General features: G+C 36.6%; 3 protein-coding genes across 4 annotated transcripts in view; 2 read left to right on the forward strand and 1 right to left on the reverse strand.

The window, feature by feature from the left end:
• The first annotated feature begins 167 nt into the window (after positions 1 to 167).
• Positions 168 to 8,537, forward strand: shams (glucoside xylosyltransferase 1 shams). Its single transcript, XM_019056754.2, has 7 exons — positions 168 to 621; positions 1,201 to 1,357; positions 2,055 to 2,186; positions 2,887 to 3,079; positions 3,772 to 3,921; positions 4,458 to 4,627; positions 4,982 to 8,537. Exons 1-7 carry the CDS (start codon positions 479 to 481, stop codon positions 5,135 to 5,137), a joined length of 1,101 nt encoding a protein of 366 aa, XP_018912299.2. The 5' UTR covers positions 168 to 478; the 3' UTR covers positions 5,138 to 8,537.
• An 892-nt stretch (positions 8,538 to 9,429) lies between these two features.
• On the reverse strand, positions 9,430 to 19,064 carry Prim2 (DNA primase subunit 2). The gene is made up of 9 exons (XM_019056758.2): positions 18,749 to 19,064; positions 17,429 to 17,544; positions 15,913 to 16,128; positions 14,213 to 14,425; positions 13,746 to 13,886; positions 12,883 to 13,065; positions 11,628 to 11,823; positions 10,928 to 11,113; positions 9,430 to 9,885 (listed from the first exon to the last, which is right to left on the reverse strand). Exons 1-9 carry the CDS (start codon positions 18,888 to 18,890, stop codon positions 9,533 to 9,535), a joined length of 1,746 nt encoding a protein of 581 aa, XP_018912303.2. The 5' UTR covers positions 18,891 to 19,064; the 3' UTR covers positions 9,430 to 9,532.
• A 122-nt stretch (positions 19,065 to 19,186) lies between these two features.
• Plod (procollagen lysyl hydroxylase) overlaps positions 19,187 to 27,235 on the forward strand; it is a 60,636-nt gene continuing 52,587 nt past the window's right edge. Inside the window, exon 1 of one of the 2 annotated variants that reach the window (XM_019056761.2) lies at positions 19,187 to 19,677. In XM_019056761.2, coding sequence (XP_018912306.2) covers positions 19,554 to 19,677 — 124 coding nt within the window. In that variant the 5' untranslated portion in view covers positions 19,187 to 19,553. The remainder of the gene's footprint in view (positions 19,678 to 27,235) is intronic. The other variant, XM_019056760.2, reaches the window with a different exon arrangement.

Genomic DNA, 27,235 nt, shown 5'->3' on the forward strand with positions numbered 1-27,235 from the left:
AGCGACTTTGCAGGCATGCAATGTATGCAAAAATGTAGAAATGTGTCAAAAAAATAAATTTACGTTATTCCTAAAAATATGATAAACAAGAGTAATAAACTTATTATCTGAAAATAAAGAGAATTTTCTAGTGCTCAATAGAGTCAATCAGACAACACCGTGAATCACATAACCTCCAAACTCTCTGGAATACGGTTCGAGTAAATTCCAGACACAAAAGTTCCAAATCAGCGTTTGCGTTTTTCCTTTTCGAAAGGTTTTTTTCTTTATATTCGATATTGTGGGTCTTAAAAATTTACTCCCTTCATTTTGTGTTTTCAATCATGCACCAAGTTATAGATGTCACCATTAATGGCACTTTGTTCATGTTCCTAATTTATGTGTACGCCCTATTTCGAATGACTGGCAGCTAAGATTTAAGAATGTAGTTGATCATAAAGCAATTCAGTCATTTTTTCCGCACAGGAAAACACCCAGCATGGCGTCCAAGTTTAAAGTAAGAAAGAAACTTTATGTTTTTGTTGCTCTTGCAATCATCGGCTTGATCCTTTTTACCAAAGATTTTTCGCCGAACGTTGAAAGCGCAATGGAGGACCATAAAAAAGAACGTCAGGTTCTAGAGTAAGTACCCATACCTTTAGTCAAAAATCAAAGGAAGCTTTTAAATCTTCTATTCCAAACGAGGCAGAGCACAAATATTTGATAAAAAATAGTAATAAATTGAAGAATAATAGATACCCGAAGGAGTTTAAGTAGTGACATTTTTTAAAAAGTTGAAGCACTGAACGCTGTCACTTCAAGTAAAATGTTATTCAGGATCAGGACACTTTAAGAGAATATTTTAGACTCCATTGTTTGACCAGAGCATTAGAAATTATAGTTGATTTGTGCCCCAAGTTTTCACATAGTTTATCGCCTTTAAGCAAGTTCTTTCAGTCTAAATAACTATGTAGGTTGATTGAACAGCGTTCACTCTAGAAGCCACCCTCTACTAATAATTTGATTACTCACTTTTTCTACATCCGAGAGGAAGCGCAGTGTTACTCTTTACAGTACCTATTTGTTCAGAAAAGTAGCATATCTTACCAGAAGAATGCATGCTGCAAAATTCGGTCAATAATGTTGAAAAGATGTCTCTCTCTTTCTTCCACTTGAATATCCATGAAGATCTGAAATTCTTAGCCATCTATTTTTCCCCAGGAAACCTCAAGAATTCGTACTAGGTGTTGTTGCGTGTGGGAATAGAACTGAAGAAGCCCTCGTGATGATAAAATCTGCCTTAGTGTTAAAATCAACAATGCTTCTTAAACTCCTAGTGGTGACTGAGGAGCCCTCAAAAAAGTTCTTTGAAGAAAAGGTAAACTTAACTCTTCGAAATCTATTTCAATAAGTATGAATCTATAATGTGTACCCATAGGTAGGCTTATTTTGGTTCACTTTTGGTCATAGGGTACTTCATCATCAAGTGAGTCATTTTTGTCAAATTGTAATACATACCCTGAGCATAGCAAGTTCAAATTTTAAGTAGCCTCTTTCGCAAAGCTACATTTTTCATGCTGCAAACCACAAACTTTCATTACTCCAATTTGGTTCGACATTCCTGGATATATTTTGTCCCAAATCTTGCCAGAACATTCCTCCGTGCTCTGGTATCAGTAAGCTGGTGGTGTCTCTATAGTGGTTCTATGTGTGAAAGTCTTTCTTGAGTAAACCATCACACTTATAATAACTGGCACAAGAAATGAGATGCTAAAAACTTCTTGCGTGTAGATTCCAGAAGATGTGAAAAGGGCACCTAACTATTTGAACAAATTTTGAAAGAGTAAACTCCAAAGGCACTCTTGACAATTGATATTCTCAAAAATTAGTTCAGAAATTTTTTTTTTCAATACATTGTTTTAAGAGCTGGGAGTGCCTATCAATAAGGAAATGTGGAATGTGTATTGCAGGAGGTAACTTACTCCAGGGACCTCTTTGTGTCTATGCTAAGTAACATGGCTTGAAGTTATCCACCCCAATTTTACTAATGTGGTTTTAATATTTATATTTTTCAGCTCACCCCATGGGTCATTTTGATGAATGATACATTTACTTTTGAAATTCATTTAGTTTCTTTTCCGTCAACTCATGAAAAAGAATGGAGACACATGTTCAAATTGTGCGCTTCCCAACGACTGTTTTTTCCTGTAAGGAATTTTTTATCATGCTTGTTAAAAAGATCTATGCTTTTTTTCCATGAATCGTAGTATTTCAATTTTTTACAAATACCCATTCTTGCATGTACAAAAAACTCCTGATTCTCCAAATTAATTGTGACTACACTGATCCTTTCAACAACGAAATCTGAATAAATAATTGATAAAGCATAAAGGAGAAAAAATTAGATGTCAAGTACATACTTCCCAGTTCTCTGCTGAGAAGAAGAAAAGGGGGAAAACCTCTTGAGAGATAGGTGTCAGTATGTAGGTGTGCAGGTCATATGGCCAAAAACTTAACACCAAAACCAAGAGTGGTGTAAAAGTGAATTCCATGTCAGAACACTCTACCAGAAACTTTAATCAAACGAAAAAAAAATCGAAGAACTTGTACATTTTCTTATAAAATATTTTTCATTTAAATGACTCATTTTCCTCACACCTAAGTGAAAACTTTCCCAGTCTTTTTTACTCTCACACTATCTTGGTATAAATGTATATTGTTGAACACGAAGAAGTTTAAATGTTAGTTTGTTTCTTCCCAAAGGACTTAAGTTAAGACAATTTTAATTTATAGCCTCAAGTAGGGCTAGTTGTACCTACGTATTTTCAAAGAACAAAAAAAAAAAGAGTTTTTTTGGGTGGAAAAAAATCTCTGACTCTTAATGGCTCTTTGTTTTGTTTTCTTCAGGACTTGTTACCACACATAGATTCTTTGCTGTATGTCGATACAGACACACTATTTTTAACACCTCTAACAAATATATGGAAACATTTTTCTTTGATGAATTCCACCCAGCTTGCAGCCCTTGCACCTGAGGGTGAGGACGAGAACGTTGGCTGGTACAATCGTTTTGCCCAGCACCCTTACCCTGGAAGATTAGGTGAGCATTTTTCTAATGGTAACAGGTTAAGTCTACGGTCAATATAATCAGAGGGTATGCGGGAAAACTTTAACGCCTTGATTGCCACGCTGGTCACTAAGGACCAGCAGTGACTGGTGGTTATGAGGCCTTCGAACCAGGTAAAGAAAACAGTAAATTGATACACCCATATAAAACTGGCAAGAAATCATAACAGAATGATAGTGATGCACTCTGTGGGGCATTGCAGTAACATTCAGTTACTCAGCAAGCTAGATAGCGCTCTGAAAGGCACCGAATAATGGCTTACATAACAATGGTCCCCATATAGACCCGAACTGGCATTCTCGTCATACAACTGGGGACTGAAAAAGTCTTTGCAGTCAACGAGTTGAGATAAAGGTACATGCATTACTCATCAAAGGAAGAATACAGAAGAAATTAAACACCTTCTCATCGGTAAAGATACTCTTTTTACCTTGAATGTCCCAAAATCAAATTCAATTTTCAGAGTTGTTTTTTGAAAAAAAGCATATTGAACGTTTAGCCGGCAAAGTTCCCTGATCTAAGGAATACTAGAATAATATTGTGTCAGGAATTCTCAAAATTTACATACCTCAAAGTCACAACAGAAAGAATGTCATTTTTATTGGTTCCATGAATGTAGAATATTTAAATCAAGGTAGCCTCTAATGATCCTTAATGCGTTCCAGGTCTTAATTCTGGAGTGATGCTCATGAATCTTACTCGAATGAGAACCATGGGATGGACCAAGTATCTTGCTCCAATTTATGAAGAGTTCAAGCACAAACTCACTTGGGGAGATCAAGACATCATCAATATCATATTTTCTTATCATCCAGGTACGTGCTTGATGTATTCTTCTTGATTAACTGTTAATATCATCGTGAACGTTGTCAGGTGAGCTACTTTACCGGCTTGTGCTTTTAGATCCATTTTCATCTTTTTAAAAGTTTATTTCTCGCCAATATGACATCAAAAAATTTATCCAGTTATACTGATAAACTAGCAGGGGTGCAGAAAGTTATCTCCACCAAAATCAGTCACAAGCTTAGCCTGTTAAAAAAATTCCTCTAGGAGCTTTACACCCTGGAGTACTTTTCCTGACCCTGCAAGCCAGACTGAAAATCAGCCAAGTAAACTTGTCTCTGTAGTTACATTCATGGATTAAATGTGGATAAAAATTAATGGAACATCTTTTGAATCTTAAAAACACAAACGTAGTCACTATCTTAATCAAACCAATCAGTTGAGTAATCAATAAAAATCAACAAAATCTTTTTCTCAGGTGTAGAATATTCATTAAGTTTAAAAAGTTTCTTTTTCCCTGTCATTCAGTAATAGTAGCCTGTCTAATTGAAATATTTTTTTCTCACAGAATGTCTGTACATGTACCCATGCTCGTACAATTTTCGATCGGATCATTGTATATATACAAGTATCTGCCTGGATGCAGAAGAAAATGGTATTAATGTTATGCATGGCTCGCGTGGGGCATTCCAGAAAAAGCAGCCCGCTTTCATGGCCGTGTATAAAGCTTTCAAGGAGGTAAATTTTTGCTTTAACAATTGCATTGTTTTTTTTTTTTTTTTTTTTTTTTTTTAGTAGTTTATAAATTGTATATGGGTCTGTTTGCATACAATAAATCCAAAAAAATGAATACTTTTCTTAGAGGTATTTTACAGAAATTACGATGATCACTAAAAAACAGTCTGAAATACACTCTTGAGACAGATGATCTGCCGTTTCTGAGTATATTATTATGTGTTAAGAAAAAAAAAAATTATTACTGCTTCTCCACCGAACAGTAGTATCAATCATTGAAATTTTAGTTCGATGGCACCAAATGCCCCTCCTTGTGGATGACTGATTAGTGAGTACTCTTTTTTTTTTTTTTTGCAGTATCAGCTTGGAACGGATCCTTTTCAGAATCTCATGCTTCCAATGCAAAACAATCTTGATGCAGCTGATGTCAGTTCGACCAACTGTGGGAAAATCAGACATGTGTACTTGAAAAACTTGGCCACCTTCTTCCAGCAAAAATTCCGTGTCAGGTAGCCTTTGACGAGGGAATTGGATTTCTTTTGTTTACTACAACCGATCTCATGTCGAATTGTTGGTACAGTAGAGCCTTAATTATCAGCCCCAGTGAAGTGAGTGTCCTGTCCAAACCAAATCATGAAAAATCCAGATGAATGATATAGTCATGATAATTGGAAAATTATTTTAAAAAATATTTTAAAACCAGAAAAGTGCGAAGATTTACATTTAGTTGCAAATTTAAATAAAACTCTTTCTCCCCTTACCTTCTTATGGTTCAATGGGGGATGATGGGGTTGATGAGATTTACATTTAGTTGCATAAATAAAACTCTTTCTCCCCTTACCTTCTTATGGTTCATGGTTCTTATGGATGAGTTTCAATGGGGTCTGTTGTCTATCCTCTTCAACAGTTGCATGCAACTCAATGGGTGACTCATCTGCAACTGATGTAGGAGATGATTAGCTTACCCCACCAAAACCCACCTGCATTTAACTATAAATCAATGAGGGAAGTAAGAAGTTTTTGACGTCTGTTACTTAATGTAATTATTCATGATTCCTGCACTTCGATAATCCAGATTGAGTTTTAAGTGCGTTTTCTCTCTATATTCATCAAAACAAAGCTAGCTTTATTAATGCATTGCGATGTCATCCAACAAACCAATTCTCTGGCCTGGATGTTGATTTTTTACCAAACATCCATTCCGCAAAAATTACAGCTTCACATCAGGAATTGGTGCCAAAAAACACTGAAAAATGGGGCTGAATAATCAAGGCTCTACTGTAGGTCGAAAATATTTTTATTGACTTGTTATCTTCACTTTTCAGTTCTTTTTAATCTTTTTAGACGCAAAATAAAAAAGAACTCTTTCATTTGCCACTGAAAGTGGATTCTCATTTGTGTGTACAGGTCCTTAGGTTGCAGTTGTAAAAAATGCAATGTCTAAGTTTTCTTAAGTCTTTCATCTATGAGGCACTTTGTGTGAGGGGAAACACAGGGTTTAAAAATCTTCCAAATGTAGCTGTGAAAATGTTTTTTTTTATTGTAATAACAATACCTTGTAATATTGTAAATTTTTGCGCAAAATATTCACGCAACATGCCTTTGCAACGTCCAGTTTTTGAGTCTGTATTTTTCTAGTCTAATTGTAGCATACGTACAATACTGAACATTTATATTTTTTTATCTTGTGGTAGTTGCAATTATGTCATTGACAATGGCAATAGATTTTCTCCTAGTTATTGGATATTGAACAGCACTCACAAAACTACTATTTTAAAACTAAGCCTGCCTGACTCAACCACAGCTTGGCTTTCTAGATGTACGTAATGTGAACCTATCCAGGTTGAGTGAACTGATCATGCATAATCATTGAATTGTTGATCAACAACTTTTTCTTGAACTAAATATTTTATAGGAAGATTTTGAGCACCATAACTAATACCACTTTTTCAATACTGTATCTGTAATGTTAATCAAAGTGCAAACAATTTGAATTTAGTGGTTCACTGCTTCCCCCCCCCCCCCCCCCCAAATCTCCAGTTTATACCAGTAGAGCAGTATGAACTGGCCATTATATTATTCATGCAATTAGAGTTAACAAATAAAGTTTTCGAACTTGATTCGTTAAAATATAAGTGAAATAAAACTCACTTGCAAAATCAAAATTTTAAAAAGTCTTGCACATAGAGTTGCACTATTGATGGACTCTAACTGGAAACGTGCATGGCTTTTTAAAATGTTGACAGCATAAGTTAGTCTCCATTTGTTTTTATGTAAACATTTTTTAATGTATATAATTCTGTCTGCTGTGGGTAGGTGAAAAAACCCAGAAAAATTTAAATATTAACGTATGTAGTACTTTTCTGGAAGCTTGGGAGATTTTGATTCATTTGCACCCACAGGTTATCTTCACAAACATGCCAGTGCTGTTTGTCAAGTGGAAAATGACTTTTTTAATGAAACACCTCAAGTGCACCTAGAGATCACCTGAAGTTTCACTCAATTTCTTCGTTGTTCCTAAGTCAGTTTGTATATTTAGCCAATCTGTTAAATGATGCTGAAGAAAGCTGTATCCATTATGATTTATTTATTGTTTCTCTCACGTCCTGCGAGGTGCTTGACTCACAAATCTAATTCCCTAAGTGTATAAGTGTGCCTGCATGGGACTCGACTGACCTATCGCATACCCTTCCACCTTATCCTAATCCATCAACTGAGACAAATTTTCAACAATCTACTTATTGTCTTTATCCTTTTGATTTGTAACCTTAAGAAGACCGAAAAGTTATTTTTTCTCTGATCATCGTTCTGTATTTCTCAAACATGCAATCTCTTCGTAGTTTAGATTTCGCCAATTTTAGCTGTTGGAACTCTTTAGTATATAAACCGTCAGTGTGTTTTGTATGCTTTTTGGTGCAATATGATCCTGTCACTAGCATAAATCAAATAACTTGTGATTAATGACTTCTCAAAGATAGTGTTTCTTGTTCATCAGGTGCCTATGCTAAGTTGTGCCCATTAGTTAAAACTCCCAATCCTAGTTGGCACCCACAGATTTCACCTCATATTGTTTGTTAATTGAGTGATATTTGCAATGTCATTTCCACAGACTGGTAAAATAGTTGTCGATTGGTGGCTTAAATGGACCGCGTTTAACAGAAAGGAACCAAGCCACATCAGCTATTGCCAAATTTAACTGGGCGATTTAATTTTTTACGAGAGAACGTTTCTGTGGATTCCTTTGAAAATTTTAAGGAATTTGCTTTGTACAATGGAGAAAATTTGCTGAAATTTGCATGAAAATCCACACAACCGTTTTCATGTAAAAAATTGAATTGCCAAATTAAATTTGGCAATAGCTGATGTGGCTTGGTTCCTTTCTGTTTAACGCAGTCCAAATAGCACTTGAATAAAACATCAAACTTTTTGCTAGGAGAAACCAATTTAAGAAGTCCGTTTGACCCCTCAGAAAATTTTCAAGGCTCTCAAAGGCTGAATTCTCAATCCACAGATTTTAGAATGGAGATCAGAAATTGTTTCAATGATAAACTTGGAACAATTTTACAGAACTATTTTTTTAAGAGTGCATGACTCTCTCATGAAATTTGTAGGAAACTACATTGTATGCAATGCACTTCTAGGGACAAATGTTAGCTTTCCTCTGTCACAAAGTAACTACTTATTTGGAACAAATTTGATGATGCTAGAAATTACAGTTACTTGGATCTGATTTTCGTGCAATCTCTATCAGTTGAATATAATTTTTGTTTAAAGATAATGTTAAAAGATCTGTTTTTTTATTAAAAATCATATGTTTAAAGTTTATGTTTTAAGATCTTTCTGGGAATGTTTATCCGTTCATTCTTTAATTGTTATTTACTGAGCTGTCTTTATAATAAAAGCTTCTCTTAAATTATTTTATTTATTTACTTACCTCTGGGGAAACTTGATTTCTGTTATGTCAATAAGTACTTATTTTTAATCATCGAAACCACCGAAAATTTTGTGAACCAATTATCTCCTCAATTGCTATGGTGGTTTATAATTCATGTTCAATTCCATACAAATGGTGGCTAACTTACCATATTTTTCAATGAGAGATTCACCTGCAATCTACATTTGTGTTTTTATGTATTTTGACTGGCAATTTAATTACTAAAGATATAATTACACTACAGTATTTTTCCCCCTTCCCTTCTTAGTACTGTTTTGTGGTTCTTTTTAGCTAAGCAAAGTCATACCTTACCATTCATTTATAAATAAAGTAAATGATAAGAGTGAAGATCTTCTTAAAAAAATTTAATTTTACAATGAGAAAAAATGTAGGATACTGTACAGTTGTTTAACAACTTATCACAAATTAGGGGGATTATACAATCATATTTGTGGCGAGGACAAAATTTTTGATTTAAAATAATTGAGAGGTGTTTCAGGAAGAGAGCACTAAGATCTTACAATAATTCTGTTAAAATTGAAACGCTTACAAAATGATTATTTTTATGAAAATTCAAGTTATAATACTAAAAATATTCAGAGAGTACAAGATAAGACAGCTTTTGAATCACTTAGTTTGTGGTTTGTGAACTTTTTAGCAGAAAAACTTTTCAAGTATAAAATTACGCAGGTACAGAGAGACTTCAACAATAAAATGTACAGTTTGAAGGAAAATATTCAGAGGAAAAATATATTTTTACAACATGCATTAGGCCTAAAGAGGACACTTTCCAAAGGAGATTAGTTAAAAAAACATTGAAATCCAACATTGGCTGAAAGAGTCATACCACCATTTGATTTTAACAAATCGATTTTAGTTTTTTTTTTTTTTTTATGTTATTTTGAGCGGTTAATTTTTCGTTGTTTGCTGCAGAGAACACTTTTAAATTTGTAACATAAATCGTCAAGAGTGGTTCAAAGTTTGAGGTCAGAAAAATTTAGTTTCACTTTTGTTTCACCTTCCACTCTTGCTGTGTACTTACAATATTTGTACGCTGATATAGGATGGATGAAAACCGACAAAATTGATCCTGATTTCTGTTTTACATACACGCTTGCAAAGGAAATCCAATGAAGTTTTTCTGCAGTTTGTCTCACAGAGCAAATATGCATGTACAGAGACCTTACAAACTGTAAGAGAGAACACTTAAACTTTTCCATTTGATGCCTCAACTTTGGCATCCAGGGCTTCAAAGTCAAAACCACTTTCATCCCAAAATCGTCTCCAGTGTCCATTTTATTGGGATCTTTATTTTCTCCTTTAGCACCTGAAAAAATAAAGTAATTATTTAAACACTGCAAGAGCAATGAAAAAAATTAGATACTAGTGGTAGTCAATTTTCATTCAGTGTTACCATTTGTGAAATTCATTACTTTTTTTGATAACCATATTGATGGAGACAAAGAAATCATAGCAAGTTAATTGAAACAGAGAGAATAAAGTTGGTATCTCTTCAAGGATTGTGACAAGCATCAGGCAAATCTTGTGTCAAGAAGCAGTCTTTGCAAGATATAACTTGGGGGGGGGGGGGTGAAATAGGCCATTTTTTGTAAGGAAAAAGGAGATCTAGCCATGAGGCAGAACACTAAATAACGAGAAATGGTCAGTTCATTGGAACTTCTTACATCTCAGCTGATTCTCCACCATGCTATACAAACTTAAATCTTTGATGCTGTACTAATTTTTAATTCTTATGACCCAATTTTCTTCTACTGCGAATGGGTCAGTTGTGTTATTTATGGAATGGTTTGGATAATTTTGATGGTGTGAGCTTATGAAATAGCAAAAAATAACAGGATCCGTTCAAATGTCTCCAATATTATTGGAGATGTCACCCTTTGAAAAACACGGTGTACACAGTTATCCACCACGGAAGTATAAACCATGGTGGTTTCTTTCACCTTAAATTCATCAATTATTTATCCACACATTTGCTTGATGTAAAACGTGGATGAAATCACCGAGAAGGAAGAAACCAATGTATGCACCACCACAGTAGATGATATAATACGCCATTTTTTTGAACAGCGATATCTTGGTTAATATTGAACATGCTGTAAGAACAAACCTTGTTTATTGTTATTGCCGATCTATAATCTGAAATCATCAAAACTTGATTATGTGACAAGCGCAACTGACCCATTTTATGGTACTACATTTTCCAGATGCCCAACATTATTTTCATATTTTTCTTTATGAACTTCGAATTTTCAAACGAGCTGAAGTCCTCACTCCTGTAAAGTTTTATTTTAAACATAAATATTTTAAAGGAAATAGCTTCATATTGAGACATTATTACAATAATGTACCTTTTTGATTAGCGGTAGTTTGTGCAATTGCAACATTTCCTGCTGGCGTTTTTACACTTTCACTGAAATACTGATTAGGGTGTCTGATGGCGTCCAACAACTCTCTCCCATGTTTGAGTTCGAAATACTTGGTGCACGCCATCTGGTAATTGTTCTTGCTCACCAACTCCATCATTTCACTTATATCTGAAATATTCCATTAATTAAACATTTGAAAAAATTTTGTCAATTAGAATTTTAGTTCCAGATGTTCGTAAAAAAAAAGTCAAGTTCTGTGCGAACATATCTGCAACTGATAAAAATCTTTTCAAGTTTTTCAGTTTTTCATTCAGACTTAAGAGAAGTAGCAAAAGTTACACAAATTCATACAAAATTTGAGAATTTTTTCCTCATGATGTTTCCGTCACTGTTCAATGGATTGATAAGCTACTTTGGTATTGAATAAAAACAAAGCGACTTCTTGAACTCGATGTACTTTTTAAGCTACAAACTCCAAGCCGTCTTGGCTATGGTTAAATTGGATATTTATGTTAGTTTAATGTACCAGAATTTTGCCACGCTTTCCTCAGTGCTCTAGTAAGAACATGTAATTCAATACTGTAACTTTGAGTTTTTGTGGAGTACGGTTCGTTTATCTGTGAATGACCACAAATGGGATGAACAGATTTAAAATGAGATGAAAGAGGAAAGTAATTCATACCAGCTGAGGAGACACCATTCGTTTGCAATAAAGATTTCAATGAGGCTTGATCATTGTGCCTAAAAGGACATCCATGTTGGTCACCCGCTCCGACAGAACTCATTATAATTTTGTTACAACTGTATGGGGTGTAGTTAGTTCGTTTGCCCTCTTGTCCGTAGTTGTGCCTGATGTTGTAGGCATAATTTTTGTCAAACTGTGGGTAAAAATGAGAAGAAGCATTTTTATATAATTGGACATTTTTTCAAATCAAAATTTTGATTCACAAATTGTGCAAACCTGCAAAATTCAAGGACTAAATTTCAAAGGATTTTACCGAATTTGCAAAGAATTTATTGGACATTTCAGGACATTATCCAGACCTTGGTTGCAATAATTTGTTCTTTGAAAAGCCACTTAGGTTGTTGGACATGCAAGACTTGAAAAATTCACCAGAGGCCAAGCTAATATTGAGTGCAGTAGGGTGGCCCAAATGATTATTTATAACTACAGTTAAAAGAGGAAATTGCAAAATAGCACAACTTTTCCTACAAAAATAATGAGAAAAAGACAAGCGACTTAAGTATGATTGAAAAATTGCAATTCTTAGGAATTGTACCAAATGAACTTGTTCAGCAAATTTTAATAATTGCTTTTTCGACAGGCATTCGAAGGCAAGTGCATTCAAATGTGGAATCACAGAAATTTTCCTGGATTCAATGCTTTGAGGACAAGTTTAAAGTTTCATATTATAAGCCTCCATTTAGACACATATCAGGAAGAAAGTCAAAATCGCATCTAAAAATGTACATCCCAGAACAGGCACACTTCCAACTGTACAACCTTTCTGCTGCAATCAATAATCCTTGCAGTTTTCTATCGATTATGGTCACACAGGCTATAAACTACAGCGGAAGTAGAAGTGTACCCATACCAAGATGGATATTTTTGGACACCTTCTATGTTTTCTGGGCGATGCATGTTTAAACAGACGCTCAGAATACGCAACTTAAAAATTGTTTTCAAGGTTTGTCAGGGTTTAAAATAATCTGGGGAAATTTATGAGAGCTAAGTGCATTTACTTCTTTTCATAATGCAAGCAAAAAAACTCATTCTGATATTAAAGGCCCTTCAAATTTTTTCATGACTTCTCTCATACTTCAAGTTCTCTTAAAAATTGGAAAATGAGAAAAGCAAATCAAAGATGCTTGAAGACTTGTAACCGCTGTTTAAATCCTATAAGATGAGGGTAAGTATTATAGAACTAAACAGTTACCTTATCCACGTCCATTTTTTTCGTAAACTCTGAGCGCCAAAAAGTCATAGCATCTTCGAGCGATAGTCCGATACCTTTCAAAAATAAACTATATTGCTGTCTAGCTCCATGACGCAAGTGGTGCTCGGACCGCAAAGTTCTATGCAACTGTTGCATGCACAATGGGAATGATTTCCGCGATAACTGTAAAGAAACAAATAATTAAGATGGAATTAATATTGACCCCAAAATATATTACTCCTTTAAAAATAGGTACCTACTTGAAGAAATTCTCCAAATTTCATTATTTTAAGATCGTATGAATTTTAATTTGTTTAAATTATCAGGCAATTCAATTGTTCATGGGATACAAAATTTATTGCATTCTATTATTTTGCCACCCTGAGCATTAATTACATTACTTGGAGATTTGATTGCAGATTTGTACGTATTATCATTAGTTGCAATACATTGATGAATCAGATGAGTGCTCTAAACTTATTAAAGGCTATTGGTAATGTGTGCTACTAAATTGCTGTTGATGTCAAAAAATGAAATCTTTTAGTCAAATTCAGTTTTTAGAATTTGGTGCAAGACTTTTGGATTATGGTGTATGCTGAAACTATCGCTATCTACAAAGCTGTGAGACATCATTGGCATCCTTCTTTAGAATGCAATAGCGTGTAAAAATTTCTAGCCAAAAGGCTAGAGGCTAGGTTAGGCTTGGATTATGAACTCTGAAGCTCTACACTGAAAATTGACCTTGCTTGTCATGGTGGCACCTATAATTTTGGGGAAAGGATGGAACTCTACTCCTAGGGTTTTTTGAGCATAGACCTTAGTTACAATTCAAGAGAAGTTGGGTACTTAAATGCTAAACTTACAGCTTCAAGACTTTCAAGTGAGATTTGATCCGTTGAGGTAGTTTTCGCGTACGACTCTCCAGCATAAGCATTGTGTAAATTATGTAAAGTGGGATGAAGTCTAGTATCATCATCAATATTGTCTATTTTCCGAGCTGCAATCTGTAAAAATAAATGAGGACCCATTGAATTGATAATGGGGAATTGATTATGGGGAATTGAATATGTAGCTGCCTGAATCAGAGACTGATCTTCAAAAATTTGTTAATCTAAGAACAGAGCTTTACATTTTCATGTAAAATGAAAAATTTTTAAAGTGACTTCATCTATTGAATTGAACAAATAGATTTAATACGTTACCTTCTTTTATCAGATAGATTATCCCAATATCAGATTTTATCAGATATTCAGAAGTGTTTTCAAGCTTAATCATCAACAAACAGGCACATTAAATAGTTGATTAAGGGAAAAAGAGTTCAGATACTCACGCTCAAACAATGGGCCAAGTGACTGCGAAAGTGACTGGTGAGAACCGAGATAATTTCTGAAGAAGTTATAAAGGCAAAGCCATCCATTAGAAAAACTTTGCGACTTCTTACAAGATCACAAACTTCTGACCAGTGCACCTTGTAGTAATCAGTGTTATGCTTTACCAATCCCTTTGATTTCATTATCGCCTCGTTCCGATCTTCATCTGAAATCTAATTAGAAACAAATTAAGTTTATATCCTGCGGAGAAATAATTGAAGGGTCAATAGTAATTTTTATTTGTAATTCTTCATACAATGGACTAAAACGGACAGCTTTCTTCATTCAAAATTGATATAGCTTTATCCGTAACTTTTTCTTGCAAAGTCAACTAGGCAAACCGTGAAGCTGCAATAAGCAATCAGTTTAAAAACATTGGCTGAGGGCTCAGGGATCCTTTCCTTGAGAATTTATTTAAAAATCAACTACATAATTTCATGAAAACTTTTGAGTCACCTAGAACCAACCTTTTCAAAAGATTGCAAAAATGACCTTGCCAATTTCAATGGATGTGGGATTCAAAACACGAATCTCTGATTATAATGGAGTAAAGTATTAAACTAATTATTTATGATTAAAATTTTTCAAAAAGTAGTGTGAATATTTTCAGATATTTTAATTATTTACACAACTTTTAACTCAAGAAAGTACAATGGGTTAGGCTAAAAATGATAAATTTAAATTTTCACATTTAGTCATTTTTTTTCTCTCCTTACAAGTGAAAGGAATGCTTTGGTCATGAGGATTTTTATCATTTGAGGTACAGCAAAGATATAAATTTCAGATCACTCATCTCTTTTCATAAGATTTTGTTGAGAAAATGTGCATGATTTGAGATAGAAGAATTCAATATGTACTTTAAATATCAGAAATAACCGTGGATTCCCAAATTATTTTTTTGTTCATTGACGGTGTAAGTCGGCAATCACATAACTCGTTTGCGGTGTCTGAAAATCTCCGCCTCTATGTTACTACTTTAAAGGAGAACAAATTGACATCATTCCTTGAAGTTTATGCAGAATTTTTTTGCATAGAGAAGAAAAATCACGGCTGCTTTAAAGAATTGCCGCTGAGTAGTTTACCGTTTAAAAAATAAAGTATGACAGGAAGTCTGCGACGTTGCAAACAGAGTTATGTGATTACCGACTTACACCGTCGATGTAAACTTTTGCAAACGCCTCTTAAAAAATGCAGAGCCTAGACCTATTTGCAATCTTGACTAGGGATGCTAAATTGCCTTACTGATCCATTCTCTTCAAAGAAAAGAGATATAACAGAGTGACCAACTAGTGAAACTCCAACTTTTGAGATAATTATTGGCTAGCTCTTCCCAATGATTGTTCATTTGCCAGTCAGTGGTTATTACTTATCAATCCGTATTCAAAGGTTTTTCTGCAGCTATTTCAAGACTAAAAGGATTATTCAGTAATATCCCAATCAATTAGAATATAGCTGATTGTAGGCCAGACTATGGTACAAAATTCTTAAGGGGATAGAAGTCTGGATCATTGAAAATGTCCAGCCCATATACGCCTCTGAGTGTTGATTGAATGGTGAATGGAAATAAAATAGTACAAAATGCTGATGGAAGCAAAATCTCCTCATTGATCATGGCAGAGTGTAAGTGCATACAATATTTTAATAAAAAGATTATACATACCACAGAATAGTCAAGATTGTTAAGTTCGAGGAACTGTTTCCTTTTGGCAGGGGCTAGACAATGCCATCTCAGTTTGAAAAGATCTAGTTCGCGGAGTAATAACCATCTTCTCAAATCTTCTGTGCGGCAGTAGACCAGCCTTAAAATGAAGTGGGAGGCAATATCTTCCCTCCTCATCAGAATATCATCTTCAGAATCACCAAGGTTGCCTTGAATCTGGGTTAAAAAAAACAAAATAACAAATAATTTTTCAACTATACGCTGATAACTGATTTCTTGTCCTTGCCACTGTTTAAAAGTCACCCCAATATCTTGAGGGTCATTTGGCTTAGAAAATTATATTTACCTCAACTAACAAGCAATATTTAATTCTGCATCATTTGATACAAATAGCACAAAAAATGCTACAAATTGACTCATAGTGAGCATTCGAAAGATACATAAGGCTGAAGCCCAAATTTGAGAAAAAGGCAGTTAAAGTTTGCCGATGCTGTTGCCAGCTTCGAAAATGATTCTTTTCAAACTATGGAAACAATACTCATAATGCAAATTTCAGCTTGAACTTTTAACTCATTGTTCTTACCAGTTCTGGGAAGTGTTTAGCATCAATAACTAGACTGGAGACCAATAATTTGGCTCCCTGACGATTTTTTGCTGTACCTACTGAGCAGTTGGAACTTTTACCTGAAGAAACATTTCTACTCTTTAATTCACTGGGCAAATTTTAATTTTTTTCAAACCATCAATGAAAAGCCTAAGAAACAGTGAATAAAATACTCACAGACTTAGGTACCTAGGTGTATCTTTAGTTAGTTTGCGGTAGGCTATCCGAATGGCTTGGTTAAAAATAGTAAAAAAGAGGTAAAATTTTCTCATAGTTATTTGAATTTTTGCAGCTTACGAAAAATTAAGTGTTGACATGTTTGATAGTTTTACAAGCAAACAAGATGGACTTTCAAACCCAAGGGACATACAGTGCAATAAACATTTAATGCAGGGCACACACAGTTCTCTTGGAGCTGCAGCCTGATTGTTGAAATTTTTGTCGGCACGACAAGAATTGAAAATTGGTTCATTACACGGTGCAGATAGGGCTGTCTTGTCTTATCTTGCCGACATAGCCAGTTAAAGTTTCAACAATCAGGCTGTTGGCAATTTCTGATAGCTGACAGCAGAAGCCTTATTGGAGCGTACAAGTATTTTAGAATATAGTACACCGATAGCTAATCAACAAGACTGAAGCATTTGCCAAATTTTACATTGCAACTATTCGTTGATAGGAATATTCACTTTCAGCATTGCATATTACAGTAGTAATAGATTAATTCATTCACCTCCATGTTATTTTATGAAATTTAGATTGATTAATTTCCTCCCTTGAAATATTTATTTTAACAAGTGAAAGGTTGTTAGTTTTAGATCATGCTCAATTATTGGGTTTCATCAACAGTAAAATCTTCAGGCAAAACTGGTTTTAAGAGAGATCTTCGACAGAGATATTTAGTGATGTACTTACAAGTTTGGCGTAACCATTAAGACTTTGTTTTTTCAGCTCAGCGACTAATGCTGTCTTTAACTCATCATTCGTTGAAGCAGTTCTCTTGAGAGTTAGTTGCTCCATGGCTCTTAAAACTGCAAAAATAAATGCAATGAATTAGGAGAAAAACTGAAAGTTGCAAAGAGTGTTCTGAGGATGAACTAAGTTGACATAAAAAATTTAAGTTGCAAAAAATATTAGGATAATTCTTCTAGATGAAGCTGCAGCAAACTATAATTCAAAGGCACGAAGACAGAATAAAGTAAGTGGATGGCAGTCTAGGAAAACATATAAAAGTGAGGACATGTCTCCTGAATATTTTGCTCATGAGAATTATACATAATAGAGGTTAATAGTACTTAATTGAAACGATAGAAATTCATTGCTAAACTTGTGGCCCCCATATCGCAATTTCATAATCCAACATTTCTGTCCGTGTTTTATTTTTATTAAGAGGAAATGAGAAGCTTGACTACTTGAAATTGTTACCAAATTCTTTTTGAATGCAAATGAAAAATCAAGTGAACTTTTCAGAAATTGTATTGCTTAGATCTCTGATTAGGCATGAATAATATTGAAAAATCTGGAACTTTAAAAATCATTGTGCAAGGCTACCAAATTTAGCAGTGAGTATGCTTTCGAGATGCCAATAATTGTTAGATTAACCGGGCACATGCTTCTAGGGATCATCCCCTATTTTTAAATTACCCTTTGTGCAAATAATTATAAAATGAAAACAACATCAGTTGGACATAATAATGCTAAACGAAACTAGGCACAAATAAGGAAATCAAAATGAATTATGTAGAAATAACAAATCTATTACTAAACAATATTACTTCCTTGCTTTCAAGAGCCTTGCTGAAGATGCAGAATTTTTGTGAGGCAGCTGTTCATAGAACTGAATAGTGGCTGTGAGATATTAACGGACTCAAAATTTTTCATTTTCATAGCCTTAGAATGAACAACATTTCTGCACTAACCAGTTGTTCTTCTGAACAAATTAAGCTTACGCTGTCCACTCATAACATCTTAATATCCTTGTTGTACAATTATCAGAATGTCTGCCTCCTGTGGTGTAGTGGTTGTAGCGCTAGCCCTATGACCAAGAGGTCCTAGGTTCGATTCCCGGCTAGGTGATCTGAGTTTGATGGTCTCAGGCAATGGTCACCTGGGGCTGGGGTAATAAGCATCGGATTAGCCAATAGGCTATTTGAAATTGGTTAAAAAAAAAAAGAATTCTCCAGGGTCCTGCTGGTTGATTTCATGAGGATTACAAGTGCGTAATGAATAACTCACCTTTTAGCCTATTGATAGCATATTTATCAAAGTCGGTTAAAGATATTTCTTCGGTAGGGGGTGTTTTGTAAAGCTGCAAATCACAGGGGTATTGCACCAAGACTTGGGCTTTCTTTGACCTTCTAGTCTTTAAAAAATTCATAATGCTAAACTTATGAGGTCTGTAAAGAAGTCACGACGAAGAAGCGAACTGTGCAACTGTAAAAATACACTTTTAAAGTTTTGAAGAGATATCAATTACTTAAAAATAAAAATACTGCAATCTGATATCAAGATCGTAAGCTTGTGCTTGCTTTTGTCTTGTTGATAATAAAATGATAACCTCTTCTCCTCTAATCTTTTCCCGCTAAAACTTTTGTTTACGTTGTGTTTGTTGAGATCGTCGAGTACAGATATCTCACCTCTCATCAACCTCGCCATCTTTGAAAAATAAGAAGTTCATTGGCCGATTTGGCAAATGGTCGACTTTGTTTACATTTTCTCCTCGTCTTTGCTTTTGCCGAATGAGCAACACGCGTCTTCCCGTAATGTGATAAAAATTCAATTTTCTCGACGCAGGTAGTTCTGAAGTTACTTGCCCAGTGCTTATATTTTTTATCTATTTTCAGTCACCACTTCTAGTCTAAACACAGGATCCCCCACCACTGTGATCAAGTGATTTCCACCATCTCGATGAGAATCTTAGGGTTTGTTAAAATTTTCAAGGAAATCTAATGGTTATTCCTGGAAAATGTAATTTCACAAGCTTCCAATCACCAAAACCAAGATCATTCTAAGTTTTGTGCAGTGTGTTGTTTTGACGAAAATGGCGGCGTGCTGCTCCTGCCTCATCTACGTTCTAACATTGGGCTTAATCTCAACATCGTATTTTGCCATTCACACTTTGAGTTCCCCTGGAAGTGAATCAAGTGAATCAAATGCAATACCAGGTACGTCCATGTGTTGTACTTTCTTTCAAGACTATTGTTTGGTAAACATGCAGAAGATACCGTTTAAAGTAAGGAAACTTCTACGGAGATGGGGGTGATGAAAAGTTGCGACTAAGTCGGTGCTCAATATTATCGAACTCCTGATGGATCTGGTGGTCATGTGCCCTCTTCTCTTCCATGCTAAATGACGTAACTGTGCATTTGCAATGCATTGCATTGCATTTTGTCCAAGGAGAGCCAGCCAGCTCTCCTTGGCATCATATGTTATCATTTACGTCAAATTATGTTCTATCAAAACTCATCAGAGTAAGGCAATCTAAATGTTATTAAGTATTACACTTTTGAGTTATGCTGTTTCAAAGCCATTTGGAATTTACTTGAATTTTGTCCTGACTCATGATGAGAAAGCTTTGTCATGGATTTTATTTACACTCATAGATTTCAGTCGCTTGGATTTATGCTAGTCCATGCTGTCAGATTGAACTGATTGATGTCCTTCTCAAAATATTTATTTGGAGATCCTAAAATCCTAGGTGCCTTCATTAAGTTTTCAGTCTTCTTCTTGAAAAAGCCCTCTTTCCACAAAATTTCCCATGCATTCTAATGCCATTTTCCCCCATATTTATAATTAGTAGTTTAAATAGGGAAAATCCTCACTTATTCAATCACATGCTGTTTGTTAGCAGAAGGTAAATTGAGCATGAGTCCTCTCATCTTTCGAACTTGAATTGGACTTGTCTTTGCTCCATGGCAAGTTTAAACCTTCCTAGAGGGTGCCATCTGACTCCCTTTGAAGGTGTTCAAATATGGCTCAAAATTTTTCAGGAGTCAAAAAATTCCAAAACGCCAGCGTGTCGTCCAGCATTTTCTGCACTCAGGCAATTTGTAGAGTTACCCCAAGAAAAGCACCTTGTTCAAATTTAGGAAGGGGGAGGGGGGTGCAAGGTGTCCCTTTCGACTTCTCCCGGAAAATTCGATGCTGATAAAATATTTGCCGTCCCCATGATTTGATGTTTTTCAACAGCACGCCTCTACATGAAACAACGTGCTTCTTAATATAGTTCTCTGCCCGAAAATAACACGCTCGAAAGATTTCCAGTTCGTTCATGAAACGGCCGGACATCTCATCGTATTCGCGTTTTTACGTTACTTAGTTGTCGGCAAAACTGATCGAGATAGGTCTTAAAAAAATGCCCTCCCCAAATTTCTTAGCTTCTCCCGACTCTCACGCGAGCGGCCACGCAATCAGTTTCCTACCAGATTTCTCGGGGTTTTTTCTTCTTCTTTTTTTCCTAACTCTACGTCGCCATGCCAATTTTGTACATTAAAGAAAAATATGAAAGGGTTCCCAGGACGACATTGAGTACGAATATTGAAGGAGTCGATTCTTTGGGTCAAAAAAAGACGTTTTTGTGGTATAACTCTTTCTCCAAAAACGCTTTCCCTGGGGGCCAGCCCCCCCCCCCACCCTCTTCGCGCCCACTCGCGCTCCATTCAGTCCCTATTATTTCGAAAACGATGAGTCATAAACGCAAGACACATTTTCTCAACATTTTTCAACGTTCAATCTAGTAGTGCCGTCAAAAGTCAATTTTTATCGCTGGAAATTTTAATTTTGGCCACTTTTGGGTTCGATACCCCCCAAATCCTCCTCAAATTGCGTTGTTCCTAATTTGGAGGTCAAAAATGAAAAAAGCGCTAAAAATCACCCCCGTTTACCAATTTTCATTAATATTGGTCGATAAACATTTTCGCAGTGTTAGAAAGACGATTTTTTTACTCCAACTTTGGGGGCCGTGGCCCCCAGGGAAAGCGTTCTTGGGGGCAAAAAAAAGTTGTACCGCGAAAACGTCTTTTTTTGACCCAAAGAATCGACTCCTTCAATAATCGTACTTAATCCTAATCCTGAGACACCCTGTATTAGATCTTCCGTGTTGCAGTTTAAGATATGGGTGTTAGTCTGGTTTCATCGGCGATATTTCGTCAGTGGATCCTTTTTCAACGAAATTAGCTCCAGAAAACTTGTCAGGAATAAAAATCTCCCGGCTGAGATGCAATATTTCGTCATTAAATCCTTCATTTTACGTCGATCACAGAAGAGAATCACCAGTGATCCCTTCCAGAACCGATCTGTGCGGCAAACTAGGAAGATGGACGTTATCTGACGGTGGTCCGCGTTCCCCATCCATTTCGAAGCGGAAGTGCTTGCCATCCGGCCCCTCGCATGGCTCATGCTCCAGGAACAAGTCGATTTTCGATTTTCGATTTCATTCGATGTTTTAGCCGTGAACCTTCAGGGTGTATTGATCCATCGATAGGTATCGTGTTTATTTCGAGGGCTTCGTGAAGTCTGTAATAATTGCTGTATCAGTAAGGAGTCGACTTACATGCTTGTGAATTGCAGGAATCAGCGGTTGATTCCCGGTGGTGCTCAAACTGGGATTCCTTTCGAAAAAAAAACGGTACAGAAACGTGAAGTTTCATCGAGATTATTCATCCCTGTGAAGTTTCACAAAATTTTATCACATTTTTTTTTTAATTCGTGAAAATGTTTGGGTATTTAAGGCAAATCGAGGGCGTAAGTCCGCAATCACATATCTCGTTTGCGGTGTCTGCAAATCTCCGCCTCTATGTTATTACTTTAAAAGAGAACAAATTGGTATCATTCCTTGAAGTTTTTGCAGAATTTTCTCCGCACAGAGAAGAAAAATCTCGGCAGTTCTAAAGAATTCCCGTCGAGTAGTTTTCCGTTTAAAAAATAAAGTATGGCAGGAAGTCTACGACGCCGCAAACCGAGTTATGTGATTGCCGATTTGCACCGTCAAAAAGTTCGAAAGTCGAAAGTCCCTTATGCTTCCTCTTTAGTCTCCTTAGTTAGACCAGGTCAATCAGGTCCTAATTACAAGTCAAACTCTCGATTGATTTCGAGGAATCTTGCGTCAAAACTGTTGCAATAATTGGTTCACATTTTGCAAGAAGGAACCTTTATTTCTGGCCCATTTAAGAAACAACATACATGCCATTGGTTTCCCTAAGTAGATGTGTGCTTTTATGGGGGAGCCAGAGATAGTGGTCCCTTATTGCAAAATGCGATCCAATTCATCACTCTAGTTCATTTTGGGTGCAGGTCGCATAATCAGCTCACTTTCAAGATTTCAATCTGAATACTTTAATGTCGCCCGAAAAGAATTTTCACAATCGGAATACATTTTGTCACTAGGTCTCTATTTGCAGCTGATTTTAAGAACAACATTTGAATGGCATTATGCATAAATGAACAGAGTAGAAAAAGAGGTCTTTCCGCTTCAAAGTGACCGAGGTTTGGGAAACGGCGCGTGAGTGGGCATAAGAACTCGTTAGCAGGCACGCGGTGATCCAGTGGGAACCAGATCATGGTTCCTTATTGCCAAACGTAAATCTCAGATATCGTTTTTAGCAGAACAGAACCATACGATCATCACGGATCTGTCAGTCATATTTCTTCAACAGCCTCCTTTTTACACGATGGTGCCCAAGTATCTAAGCCAGCAGTTTCCCTATACAGTTGGTTCCTTTATAAAAGAGCCGGAAATAGTGGTTTCGTACTTATTACAAAGTGTAGTCCGAATTAAAGTGATTGAAAAACCCCTACGTTTTGAACGATTAGACTGCATTTTGCAATTTGGACCTATAAATTCCGGCCCGGTTTAAAAACAACGTATGTACCATTAGTTTTCCCTATGCACATAAGTGTTTTTTCAGATGAGCCAGAATTTATAGGTCCAAATTGCAACATGCAGTCCAATTAACGTGAGATTTGATAGAATGGGATTTTTAGATTTTTGTAAAATTTCTTGAGCAATTGTTGAATTTAATTTTCAAAAATAAAGTAGAAAAAAGAAACACAGCGGTGTCTTTCCCATTATTTTTCGCCGATCTGCATGGTTTCAATCATGAAGCCATGATTCTCGCACTGATTCTCCTCGCAAATCGTTAGAGGATGCCAAACGAGTGAAAATACAGGGGAAAAATAAGTTCGCCTTCAATGCGATGGTTATGCAATTTGGGCTACTTAGACGTCGGAATAGTTGTATCCTCTATTATTTCGGTCTCTCAGTATTACGTCTAAATTTCCGTTTAAATAGAAAACATTGATCGCACTGTTCATTGCGAATCCTGAGGAAAATAGGGGGAAGGTGAGCTCTGTTTGATTACCATTGTTTTGAAAGCAGCCATGATTAAAGTACTTAGTCTTTCGCAAATACAAAATTTACCGACGCGACGACCTTTTTTCTTATTTTGTTCTATCTCTCTCATTTTAACCCCTATAGCAGGATTGGAATCGATTTGGGTCGACTACGGTCGTTCGAAGACTTTCGCCGTTTCTCGTGACGAAACCTTCGCTGCGTTTTCTTATTTTCCGTTCTTCTCTCGGATTCTTTTCTCACGAAAGCCATTTTCTCGCCCTCGATGACCTATTTCGATTACGAAGCATTTTCAGTGGCGTCTCCGTTCGGCCAGACTGTGGTTCCCGGTATGGATTGTCATTTGTTTCCATCCTGGCAAACCGGGAATAGCGCACAGTGAAAAATTTTAGCTCCGCTCCAATCTCTGTTGTACTGCCGTGCTAAGGAAAATCGCCGTATTCATTATATGACGGATCTCGATCTTTAAAAATTAATTATATCATCAGAGCTGGCATAATTTTTTTTATCCTTCAGAAATTTGATGTTTTGTTTCGTTTTTCTGGACATACCTTTATTATAGGCTAAGGCCAGATATTAGGATAGGATCAATTTGACCCCCCCCCCCCCCACAAAATCAGCAAGCGTTGCCAAATTTACTTTGATTAAATACACATTTTCGAGAAAACTTATGATTATTTTTCTCCCAATTTTTCAGATTATTTTGTTCGCAACTTCACCTAAATTTCCTGAAGGTTTCTAGGAAAAGTATTCTTAAATCTCCTTGAAAAACATATTTTATCGGAGGAAATTTGGCAACTCTCGAATGTTCATACGGCGTTTTTCCTTCGCACGGCAGTGTAGCACTATATGTTTTCAAACCGTCCGGCCTGGGTTTTTTTTCTTTATTTTTTTTTTGTTGTTTCCGGCCTTTCGAATTCGGAGGCTTGGAGTTTAAAATGAGGTATGAAAGGAGCGAAAATATTGCGGCAAAATTTCCGGCGACTAAAGAAAATCCGCAGAAATTGTTTAGAAATACTGTATTTGCCTTTCGTAACAAGAATGATTAAAAATAAGACATTATTTGAGATCTGCAACGTTGCAGTCGGAGCTAAATACGCTTCCTTACGCGTGTAGGAAAGGATATTTGAACTCATTCACGGCAGGCGCAGTGATACGACTATTCGACCACGGGTGTAGGCATGTTTTGCTGCCAGCCGGATTGAAGGCGCGCCACACTCCAGCAGTATACTCGGGTCCCGTCCCGTGCGATCTCCCTGGCTGGCGCGCCCGCTAAAATCGCCGCAAAGGGAGGACTGGCACGTCATTATCCTTGACCCTCTGTCCCGTTTTTACCACAATTTGAGTCAAAGTGTAGCCCTGAATTGTAACGATTGAGAATCTCGGATTGGGTTTATGAAAATTTATTTTTTTTAAAAAAATGAGGTAATGAAACGAGCGAAAATATTGCAACAAAATTTCCGGCGACTAAAGAAAATCCGCAGAAATTGTTTAGAAATACTGTATTTTCCCCTTTCGTAAGAAGAATAATTAAAAATAAGACATTATTTGAGGTCTGCAACGTTGCAGTCGGAGCTGAATAAGCTTCCTTACGCGTGAAGGAAAGGATATTTGAACTCATTCACGGCAGGCGCAGTGATACGACTATTCGACCACGGGTGTAGGCATGTTGCTGCCAGCCGGATTGAAGGCGCGCCACACTCCAGCAATTACTCGGTCCCGTCCCGTGCGATCTCCCTGGCTGGCGCCCGCTAAAATCGCCGCAAAGGGAGGACTGCACGTCATAATTCTTGATTCTCTTTCCCGTTTTTACCTCGATTTGAGTGAAAGTGTATCCCTGAGTTGTAAAGATTCAGAATCTCGGATTGTTATTAAAAAATTAAATTTTTTAAAATGAGGTATGAAACGAGCGAAAATATTGCGTTAAAATTACCGGCGACTGAAGAAAATCGGCGGAAATTCTTGAGAAAAACTGTATTTGCCTTTCGTAACAAGAATAATTAAAAAAAGACATTATTTGAGGTCTGCAACGTTGCAGTCGGAGCCAAATACGCTTCCTTAAGCGTGTAGGAAAGGATATTTGAACTCATTCACGGCAGGCGCAGTGATACGACTATTCGACCACGTGTGTAGGCATGTTGCTGCCAGCCGGATTGAAGCGCGCCACACTCCAGCAGATACTCGGGTCCCGTCCCGTGCGATCTCCCTGGCTGGCGCGCCGCTAAAATCGCCGCAAAGGGAGACTGCACGTCATTATCCTTGACCCTCTGTCCCGTTTTACCACAATTTGAGTCAAAGTGTAGCCCTGATTGTAACGATTGAGAATCTCGGATTGGGTTATGAAATTATTTTTTTTTTAAAATGAGGTATGAAACGAGCGAAAATATTGCAACAAATTTCCGGCGACTAAAGAAAATCCGCAGAAATTGTTTAGAAATACTGTATTCCCTTTCGTAAGAAGAATAATTAAAAATAAGACATTATTTGAGGTCTGCAACGTTGCAGTCGGAGCTAAATAAGCTTCCTTACGCGTGTAGGAAAGGATATTTGAACTCATACACGGCAGGCGCAGTGATACGACTATTCGACCACGGTGTAGGCATGTTGCTGCCAGCCGGATTGAAGGCGCGCCACACTCCAGCAATTACTCGGGTCCCGTTCCCGTGCGATCTCCCTGGCTGGCGCGCCCGCTAAAATCGCCGCAAAGGGAGGACTGCACGTCAAAAATGAGGTATGAAACGAGCGAAAATATTGCGTCAAAATTTCCGGCGACTAAAGAAAATCCGCAGAAATTGTTTAGAAATACTGTATTTGCCTTTCGTAACAAGAATGATTAAAAATAAGACATTATTTGAGATCTGCAACGTTGCAGTCGGAGCTAAATACGCTTCCTTACGCGTGTAGGAAAGGATATTTGAACTCATTCACGGCAGGCGCAGTGATACGACTATTCGACCACGGGTGTAGGCATGTTGCTGCCAGCCGGATTGAAGGCGCGCCACACTCCAGCAATTACTCGGGTCCCGTCCCGTGCGATCTCCCTGGCTGGCGCGCCGCTAAAATCGCCGCAAAGGGAGGACTGCACGTCATTATCCTTGACCCTCTTTCCCGTTTTTACCACAATTTGAGTCAAAGTGTATCCCTGAATTGTAACGATTGAGAATCTCGGATTGGGTTTATGAAATTATTTTTTTTTAAAAATGAGGTATGAAACGAGCGAAAATATTGCGTCAAAATTTCCGGCGACTAAAGAAAATCCGCAGAAATTGTTTAGAAATACTGTATTTGCCTTTCGTAACAAGAATGATTAAAAATAAGACATTATTTGAGGTCTGCAACGTTGCAGTCGGAGCTAAATACGCTTCCTTACGCGT

The sequence above is a fragment of the Bemisia tabaci genome, chromosome 5, assembly GCF_918797505.1.
Source record: "Bemisia tabaci chromosome 5, PGI_BMITA_v3".
Taxonomy (NCBI): domain Eukaryota; kingdom Metazoa; phylum Arthropoda; class Insecta; order Hemiptera; family Aleyrodidae; genus Bemisia; species Bemisia tabaci.

Bases quoted from the DNA above. Each gene is read 5' to 3' on its own strand.
- shams (XM_019056754.2), top strand. From the start codon at position 479: ATGGCGTCCAAGTTTAAAGTAAGAAAGAAACTTTATGTTTTTGTTGCT. The intron at 3,080-3,771 runs GTGAGCATTTTT...AATGCGTTCCAG, and splicing joins CCCTTACCCTGGAAGATTAG to GTCTTAATTCTGGAGTGATG. The intron at 4,628-4,981 runs GTAAATTTTTGC...TTTTTTTTGCAG, and splicing joins TGTATAAAGCTTTCAAGGAG to TATCAGCTTGGAACGGATCC.
- Prim2 (XM_019056758.2), bottom strand. From the start codon at position 18,890: ATGAATTTTTTAAAGACTAGAAGGTCAAAGAAAGCCCAAGTCTTGGTG. The intron at 17,545-18,748 runs GTGAGTTATTCA...TTATTTTTGCAG, and splicing joins TGCTATCAATAGGCTAAAAG to TTTTAAGAGCCATGGAGCAA. The intron at 9,886-10,927 runs GTACATTATTGT...TTATTTTTTCAG, and splicing joins AACTACCGCTAATCAAAAAG to GTGCTAAAGGAGAAAATAAA.